The 10,000-nt window shown below is 48.4% G+C and overlaps 1 protein-coding gene across 2 annotated transcripts in view; it reads right to left on the bottom strand.

Moving 5' to 3' along the window:
- Positions 1-3,167: 3,167 nt before the first annotated feature.
- Positions 3,168-10,000, bottom strand: part of slc8a1b (solute carrier family 8 member 1b) — a gene marked incomplete at both ends in the record, with an annotated part of 88,591 nt that continues 81,758 nt past the window's right edge. For both annotated transcript variants that reach the window (XM_079229929.1, XM_079229930.1), the window contains 4 exons: positions 3,168-3,440; positions 3,549-3,652; positions 6,288-6,377; positions 6,697-6,882. In XM_079229929.1, the coding sequence (XP_079086055.1) occupies positions 3,168-3,440; positions 3,549-3,652; positions 6,288-6,377; positions 6,697-6,882 (653 nt within the window). The remainder of the gene's footprint in view (positions 3,441-3,548; positions 3,653-6,287; positions 6,378-6,696; positions 6,883-10,000) is intronic.

The raw sequence follows: 10,000 nt of genomic DNA, 5'->3' as shown, positions 1-10,000 counted from the left end.
ACTGGAGCTGCAGATAAGCGTCTGCACGCTGAGCTCTCAGGTTATTTTGGGGGATCGGAGACAAAACATCTGTTTACGAAACCTCAGAGACGTATTTTAGATCTGAAGTTATCCTCGAGGTGCCGTGGATTTGCCAAACTCCTCCGATCCGCGGCTCGGCTCGGCTCTCTCACAGGGGCGGAAAGCTTTTTGCCGAGTTTTAAATGGATTACATCCAACCCAGACTACTTACTCTACAGATGACATTTAAAATACTACGTTTTATATTATACATCAAGTTTTAAAAAAAGATAACAGAACACACAACGTCAGCAGGAAAGATTCTGGCCAATTCAGATGCATATAGTGCCATTCGACTAACTATGATGGACTTAGAGGACTCGGACAGTAAAGATCCGTGGACGTTAAAGAGTTAACAGTCTGAAGCGTAAACCTCTCCGACAGCCGGGATATTTAACATCTAGATTCTACTCATATTTCCAGACGGATTTTGGCGTTTTTATGATTTATTTGGGGCATAAATTGCTTCAGGATGAATTGTGTGTCTACGACTGGTCAGTGAAAGAGGATTCCCGTCAGTGAGTCTGATCACATGAAGACGTGTCTACTAGCTCTGGTTTGGTAGCTTGTGTCCTAAAAAAAAGTGGTTTTAAATCCACCAGTTGCCTTTTGAGCCCTCAGACTTCTGTCTGCACACAGACGTTTGGTAGAACTGAAAAGAGACAATGCGTGTTGCTTCAAACCAAGAACCCATTGCTGCCGTGTCATGAAGCGAGAGCGGCGGAACAAGGGTCCCTTTTGACTTGACCTCCAATGATTTATTCTCTGTTGGTAATATTCTATAATTCCTGTCTTCTCCTGATTGGTCCGATTTATTGATTCTTAGCGTTGAACTTCGAAACAAGGAAACAAGGACAACCAATCAGGTTCCAATGGTTCCAAATAAAGCATCCCATGTTATGAAGTCATCCAGGACCCGACGAGTGAAGCTGCTTCCACACTACCTTGTTTTAAAGCTGTTCGGATAGTAGCGTCCCTTTTGGACGAGGTCAGCAACGCTGGTAAACCGCTAGTTTTTCTTTCCGGAAAAGGGTCACGTGATCAGATGAAGGAAACGCCGAGACCAAACTCAACCCTGGAGTTGAGTTTCGGAAAACGGAAACGGCTTCAGCAGTCTCCTAAAGCACCGCGGTGGCGTAAACTTAGACAAAGTTACGCGATCGAATTAAAACCCAAACGTACCGGTGTGGATGGAGCCTCAGGCGGCGTTCAAACCAAATCAGGCGTCTTTTGTTCCCTCGCGGCTGGATTGTACAACTCTGGATCGCCGTGGGATCGGCCGGGTGTGACGAAGGGTCGCCTTTTTGCCCACAGTTTTTTTAAAACGTTGTATGTTACCCACGTTCATGAATGGGAGGACTGGCGTTCAGAAAAACAGACTTGATTTGGTGTGAATGCAGCTTTAGAACGACTAGGATGAACTCACTTTAAGATACAGGCCCTAGGGGGCGCTGGTTTACAACACACCGGATAAAAAACTACCTATCCCGTTGAGTTTGATTGCATCCAAACGTCTGTGAGCTCGTCTGAGATGAAATGAGCCTTTAGGTTCTTCGGTCGAGAACAAGCACTTTCCCTGGAATATAAAGAAAGAACACAAAGCCAGACCGACGCTGCTTCCCTCGGCTCCCGGCCTCATAACCCACGAGCCTGAAGGGACGAAGTCTTAAGAAGCAGAGCGGTAAAGAACTTTGCATGGATGCTTTCATTTGGACTGAGACTGACCTCAATGCACAGGCAGTCTGCCATGAACCGGGAAAGAGTCCAAGAGCGACTGAAGACTCGTCGCTTTGGCCAATATATCGGTGACTCTGGGTTCTTGGTTTGAATCTGCACTCAAAGAAACTGTCATGTCGTCTTGTTTATTTGAGGAAAAGTCCAAATATTGAGCAGTTGGTGAACAAGCCCCTGTTGCAGACTACAAACCAAGGGTCAGGGCGACGGGATTAGTGGTTGTTTCTTACAAAGCCCTTGAGGATTTTTGATTGGTCCACTGACCAGCCAGGGGGGAGGGGCTTAAGACACACAAGGACGATGACGCGTTGGAGCAAGCCAACCGATGACGGAGGCGGGTCGGAAGCAGACAGCCAATGAGGGTTCAGACGGTGTAGAGTCTATTGCAATGTTACGACGGACACGTGAATCTCATAGTTTACGGAACAGAAACAAACACACAAAACCTAGATATCTATGCAATGGTAATAGTTGCTCTAACAGTTTTAAACGGTTGCGGCCGCTCTTCTCAGACGCGGCCTTATTAAAGGTTTTAAAAGCACACTGACCCCTTCCTCCATTCATATTAGACCTTAAATCATGTACATCTATTGTATAAAGCGACAGAGCGAGAGCGTCAGGAGGCGTAACCGAGACATTCAGAAGGACCTTCAGCTCAAGTATTACATTTATCAACCTCAAATTGAATGCGCCCTCCCTTTAAAAAAAGAAAGGAAAAGAGTCTTCCTCAGCGTTTCTACAAGCCGGGAGTCAAAGACCTCCGAGGAGGAAAGCGGGTTCCGTCTCACGCGAGCAAAACGAGAGGCGTTGTTTTTTGAATTTTCTATTTTTTTTCTTCACAGTACTCGACCCTCTTCCTCGCAACACACGAGCACAGGAACGCACAACCACACACACACACACACGCACACAGTTTGTTGTCGTTAAACAGTTGCGGCGGTAAATCCAGGTTTTTGATCCGTCTCACTCGTGTCTCTTGCTGAGCGAGGGACGAACGAAGCCACGCCTCCTTCATTAAAACGCTTCTTCCTCGTTTCTTTACGGTGGAACCAGCTGAGACACGTGGTGTGCGCTTGGGGATCAGTTTCATGTACTTAACACGAGGTTTAAGACAACTTGATTGGTTTGGATTTATAGATCAAGACACAAAATAAAATAAAATCGTATTCCTTAGTTTTTCCATCTCTTCTTCTTCCATCGATCTTTCTCTGGCTGCTGAGATTTTCCTTCCATGCATCCGTATTTCCTTCCGTTCTGTTTTCAGACGCTTCCCCGCGTCCTCCACTTCTTCACCTGTCAATCGATCTATTGCGTAAAGGGAGGGAGCGATAGATCGGTGGTCTCCTTCGCTTCCCTCCGTCGTCTCCGTCCTCTTAGAAGCCCGGGATGTGGCAGTAGGCCTCCAGGGAGGAGAAGAGGATGTAGAGCAGCCACAGGCTGAAGAACAGCATGCTGGTCAGGATCTTGGCCGTCCGCGGACCCCCCAGCTCGCCGCCGATCTCTGGCCGCCGCCGGTACATCAGCGTGCCGACGGCGATGAAGGCGAAGATGGTGAAGAGCGTGACGGAGAAGGCCAGCGTGCCCGGATCCACCCTGAAGTCCTCCCCCCTGCTGTTGTGGTAGATGGCGGCGATGGACCACGCCACCTGTCGAGCAGCAGGACAAGCAGACTGAGTAACGCGAAGGAGAGCGCTCACGGCGTTACGCATGAAAGAACCAACGAAGAAGTCGGTGGCTGAACGAGCCGGACTCACCCCGATGCCCAGGAACACGTTGACAGCGTTGGAGCCGGTCACGTTACCGATGGAGGCGTCAGCGTACTGATCCTGGGTCGCAGCCACCTTGCTGGCAAAGGTATCTGGGGACGAAAAGGAGGGAGGCGGGTCACATGTGGGCACATTTTGCATTTTCCATAAACACGTTACTCAATGGACGTTCATCAAGGGAAAGTATGGTGCAGAGTGAAGCCGATGCATTAAAAACTTCTCTCTCCTGACCACCAGGGGGCGACTCCTCTGGTTGTATAGAAGTCTATGCTTCATGTGTTGAAGCTGCATTCTCTCTCCTGACCACCAGGGGGCGACTCCTCTGGTTGTATAGAAGTCCATGCTTCATGTGTTAAAGCTGCATTCTCTTTCCTGACCACCAGGGGGCGACTCCTCTGGTTGTATAGAAGTCTATGCTGCATTCTCTCTACTGTGTCTCTTGTCTCCCATCCTCTCTTCCTCAGTCCCTCATGTCTTCTTTAATCTGACAGATCCTGTGAGGCAGGAAAGGCTTTTCTTGAAGTGGAAGCAAAGCTGGCAAGAGAGGAGGAGGAGGAGGAGGAAGAGGAGGAGGAGGAGGAGGAGGAAGAGGAGGAAGAGGAGGAGAAAGATGAAGAGGAGGACGAGGGGAGAGGCAGCAAAGATAAATCTCCCCATACACCTTAAAGCCTCAGGGACAGGTCTGTGTGTGTGTGTGTGTGTGTGTGTGTGTGTGTGTGTGTGTGTGTGTGTGTGTGTGTGTGTGTGTGAGTGAGTGTGTTGGTCAGCGGTGCCACCTGGGTTCAATCTGACACTCAGCCTCCTCCACCAGCTGGAAGAAGAGGAAGAGGAGGAGGAGGAGGAGGAGGAGGAAGAGGAGGAGGAGGAGGAGGAGGAGGAGGAGGAGGAGGAGGAGGAGGAGGCTGAGTGCTCGTGAGCAACAGGTTTCTCTCTGCAGCTCCTTCTGTGAGAGAGGGAGGGATTCTGCCCTTTTCCTGTCGTCACGTCTATCAACCTCCCTCCCTCTCCCTCTCTCTCTCTCTCTCTCTCCCTCCCTCTCCCTCTCTCTCTCTCTCTCGCCCCTTTAACCCTGTGATGGAAGGCCTCGTCATAGATATGAGGATCAGAGGTTTTGCCTCAATCCAACAACAACATTTAGTTTCCTAAAAGCTCCTCTCCCGTCGTTTGATGTTTTCTTCCTACCACTTAGTGTGTGTGTGCGTGTGCGTGTGCGTGTGTGTGTGTGTGTGTGTGTGTGTGTGTGGTAACAAGGCTAAGAGCCCCAGAAAGGCTGAGCCGCTTTATTCACATTCTCCAGCTCAACACATTGTGTGTCTTCCTCTCATAAGCAGATGTGTGTGTTTATGCAACCAAAGCAACCGATAGCGGGCATGTTTTTCTCTTTGTGTGCAAATATTACATTTTCTTGATGTGTGCATACATGTTTCAAAGTGTATAGTGTGTGTGTATATATATATATATATATATATATGTATGTGTGTGTAATAGTATGTAATACATCACTTTCCCCCCCGAGCTCCCTGAATGGGAGGACAGAGACCAGCTGAGCCTGACATGACAAACAGCCCTATGCTAATGGACATGCTGTGTGTGTGTGTGTGTGTGTGTGTGTGTGTGTGTGTGTGTGTGTGTGTGTGTGTGTGTGTGTGTGTGAAATGCACTTTAAGATTTAATATGTTTCAAGTATGTGACTGTTTCTCAAAGTAATTACAGTTGCCCATGCTAATGTGTCTGCATGTAATACATCCATCATGTGCTCTATGTGTGTGTGTGTGTGTGTGTGTGTGTGTGTGTGTGTGTGTGTGTGTGTGTGTGTGTGTGTGCAGAGGCAGGAGACCATGCCAAGGTTAAAACACATTTATCCGTCCGTTGCAGTCGTTCTTCACGTTGAGGACGCTGCACGTCTGCAGACTTCCTCGTATGAAGACTGGGAGCTGGAGAGACTGGGAGCTGGAGAGACTGGGAGCTGGAGAGACTGGGAGCTGGACTGGGAGCTGGAGAGACTGGGAGCTGGAGAGACTGGGAGCTGGACTGGGAGCTGGACTGGGAGCTGGACTGGGAGCTGGACTGGGAGCTGGACTGGGAGCTGGACTGGGTCATGGCTCCTCTGAGGAGTCCAGCAACACGTCCTGGTCTCTGGGTTCTGAGCTGAAGGAGATTCTGCTGAACCTGAACATAATATGTTGTTTCATCTGATATTTTGACTATTTTAGTGATATTTTTGCTTCTTTTTGTGTGTTTTTGTTTTGCAGCTAAATGGGACCCTGCTGTACAATGACTACACAATAACTCTGTAAACTTGTTTTAATCAATTCAAATCTTCTTTTCCTCGATTGTCTCTTTTGCACATGTAGAAGCTCCTTTAAGCTCCTAAAGACGTGTACATGTAAATAACCATACACATGTGTTCTCTTTCACATAACTCTCAGATTCCATGCACTTTATTTGAACTTTAAATTCTACTGTAGATTCAATTGTAAATCGTCATGCTCCCACTCTGTTTATTGTTGAATGTTAAATGTCACAGCGGCTCCTTTTATTCTGCAGAATCTACTCTGAAGAAAAGCAGCGGCGCTCCCACAGATCAACACGGCGGCGAGGAGCTGATCGTGTCACTGGGTGGAAGACTTGTGGAACGCGAGGAGAGAACGGCGTCTGACTGAAGTCCAGCAGCGTTGGAGGCGTTGGATCAGCGGGAGGAAGAGGAGGAGGAGGAAGAGGGCTCACCTGGTACGGAGGTTCCCAGCGCTACGAACACCACGGCCGTGACGGAGTCCTTCAGGCCCACCGTGCAGCCGAAGCTGGAGGCCAGGTCGCCTGAGGGAGAGGAGAGGAGCAGAGGTCAGAGGTCAGAGGTCACCCATTACAACGCAGCACTGAGCGATCACCAGTTATTTAGCTGCAGCGTCTCCCCAAATCAAAATAGTCACACTACCACGATAACAATCTCAATGAAGCGAAGCCTTGGGGAGTTAGGAAGGAGTTTCAGCCAAAACACTGGAACAGTTATAACCTTTGTGCCAAAACATGGTCGGTGTGGTGCATGCTGGGTATCTAACTGTGCATAAACCTCCACTTAAGACGTGCGACGCGTTCTAAGAGCTAAACCCGGTTCTCTCCTCCCGCTCGGTCCTACCGATGACGGCGGTGAGCAGGCCGATCATGCAGATGGAGACCACGAAGCAGGCCCAGCCGTTCCAGTAGTCTGTGGGCGGCACGAAGGCGAACAGGACCTTCCAGAACACGGTGAGGAAGTGCATCACGTAGTCGAAGCACGACGGCAGCTTCTCCTCGCCGCACTCGTCGTCGTCGTCATCCTCGCCTGCAGGGAGGGAGGAGGAAGATACATTTATGTATATAAATGAATGATACGAGGTATATTACATTTCATTTAGCTGACGCTTTTATCCAAAGAGACTCACATTAGGTTCATTCAGCCATGAGGACAAACTCAGAACAACACGAATCAAGACAATGTCTTCAATAACGTTAAACCACAACGTGCTATCAGGAAGAGGCATTCAAGTGCTGCTACTATGTTGTAATAAAGATGAGAATCAAATATTACATTTAATGCAACAAGTCGGATTGTTAGGGCAATTACAACCCTGACAAAATAAAACATGTTAATCTACTGTATCCCAAATAAAAGCACCCCATATATATATATATATATATATATATATATATATATATATATATATATATATAGAGAGAGAGAGAATCCTTCCGTCTATGAGAGGCAACTTTATACGGTTTTATTCTTTTATTTTTTACTGACATCTGATGAGTTTTTTGTGTCATCTGACAGCTTTAAACTACTGGAGGAATTATTTATGATGTGAACATTCACCATCATAGAAATATTACTCATTTAGGAAAAGGTGGAAACCAGAAGCTCAGGACTGTTTGTCTGTTGTGAGTCTGCAGGTCTGAGATGTATGGCATTTAACACACACACACACACACACACACACACACACACACACACACACACACACACACACACACACACACACACACACACACACACACACACTGCATTATAAAACAAGACTCCACTTGAGTTATGCCACTTTCCTTTCAGCCATCTTTCCTCCCACTCGGCCTCTAATGGATGAATGGAGCCGATTCCAACTCGCTCTCTTATAATCATCTCTAATAATTATATGTGCTCTTTCATCACGGCCTCGCTTTCTTTCTCCTTCTCTGCGTGTGTGTGTGTGTGTGTGTGTGTGTGTGGGCGCTAGCTGCGTGGGAGGGGAGCACCACTGCAGGGTGACCACGTTGGGAGAACAGCATTGTGGTCTACTGAAAATAAAAAGATGTCAAAGAAGTCGAATTGAACTGGAAACTAAACCAGTTTCCTCTGTGGTGATGGTGCTCGTTCAGGTGCCGGCAGCTTTCCCTTGTCTCCATGAGCGTTCATGCATCAACTAAACGCTCGACACCCAACTTCCTTCTGTCATCGCTCGGCTAGCACTGTTAGCTCCGTTAGCACCGTTACCCCTACTAGCACCGTTAGCACCGTTACCCCTACTAGCACCGTTAGCACCGTTACCCCTACTAGCACCGTTAGCACCGTTACCCCTACTAGCACCGTTAGATCCGTTAGCACTGTTACCCCTACTAGCACCGTTAGCACCGTTACCCCAACTAGCACCGTTAGCACCGTTACCCCTACTAGCACCGTTAGATCCGTTAGCACTGTTACCCCTACTAGCACCGTTAGCACTGTTAGCACTGTTAGATCCGCTAGGACCGTTACCCCTACTAGCACCGTTATCCCTACTAGCACCGTTAGCACCGTTACCCCTACTAGCACCGTTAGATCCGTTAGCACTGTTACCCCTACTAGCACCGTTAGCACCGTTACCCCTACTAGCACCGTTAGATCCGTTAGCACTGCTACCCCTACTAGCACCGTTTGATCCGTTAGCACTGTTACCCCTACTAGCACCGTTAGATCCGTTAGCACTGTTACCCCTACTAGCACCGTTAGCACTGTTAGCACTGTTAGATCCGCTAGGACCGTTACCCCTACTAGCGCCGTTAGCTCTGTTAGCACCGTAAAATGCTGTTTGTGAAACCAAAAGTAAACGACGTATTCGTCCCTGAATCTCCGCTCGTCGTCCTCTGTGGAAGACGTCGTGGACACGAGGAGACGTTGCAGTGGTTGAGCAACAAGAGGCTCCATCTTGGCTCACTTCATTCCCGTCACATTGTTTGTATTTGTGTATAGATGCATCCCTCATCCCTCCCTCCATCCCTGCCTTCTCTCTCTTCTCTCTTGTTCGGCCTTTACTGATGAAGTGGTTCTGCAAAAAGTAATTCCTTCTCCTCCTCTCCTTCCATCCTCCGTCACACTTTGCTGAGATAGGCTTTTTATATAAATGGAGTATTCTCTGTCTCTTTCCTGCTTCATCGCTCTAACTCTCCCTCCTCCCTCTCCAGCCCATTGTCACTCCCTAAATGCCGGAGAGAGTGTGAGACATCCGTCATCCGGCGCTCCACCCGGCAGTGGAACCACAATGTGCTACCCGTTAGCGTCTCATGCTAATCTGGCAGCTGCTCACTCAGGATTTTCTATTGAGAGTCGCTAGGCTAGCATGCTACCGTACTCGCCATCAAGAGATATTGAATCTGACACACACACACACACACACACACACACACACACACACACACACACACACACACACACACACACACACACACATATCAATACTCTCTCTCTCACACTGCAGCAGTGTCGGCTGTGTGTGTGTGTGTGTGTGTGTGTGTGTGTGTGTGTGTGTGTGTTATCTCTTGCTGCTCACTGAGCGTGCCCACAAGCTGCGTTTTCATAGGTCAGCGCAGATGTGGGACTGCAGCTCATCTCTTCACACTGCGGGCCAACTGAGGTGTGTGTGTGTGTGTGTGTGTGTGTGTGTGTGTGTGTGTGTGTGTGTGTGTGTGTGTGTGTGTGTGTGCTTCAAGTGACACTTCATGAGCTCAGGGGACACTGCATATTACACACAGACACACACACAGACGGACACACACACACTTTGAAACTGATGTGGACAAATGAGCTCCTGTGCTGAAAACTCGCCCCAAAACAACCCTTCAATCACTTTGCATTACAGAAGAAGAGAGAGAACATCAGTCTTCACACACACACACACACAAACACACACACGCACACGCACACACACACACACAGACACACACACCCACAGCACGTACAAAGACTAAAAAGGCACACAGACTCAAACAGGGTTTGAGAAGCGGAAGGTGGTCGGTTCTAGTCCAGCTCTGGACCACGTTACAGAGGCCTCTCCCTTCAGCAAGGCGCCGCACCTCTAGAAGTCCTAACGTGTGTGTGTGTGTGTGTGTGTGTGTGTGTGTGTAGTACAATAACAAAGTGTAAGAGGGATTAATGGAGTTCATTTTCTTGT

The sequence above is a fragment of the Taurulus bubalis genome, assembly GCF_910589615.1.
Source record: "Taurulus bubalis genome assembly, chromosome: 14".
Lineage (NCBI taxonomy): Eukaryota > Metazoa > Chordata > Actinopteri > Perciformes > Cottidae > Taurulus > Taurulus bubalis.
The sequence above is the reverse complement of the archived record's forward strand: the minus strand, read 5'-3'. Positions and strand labels throughout refer to the sequence as shown.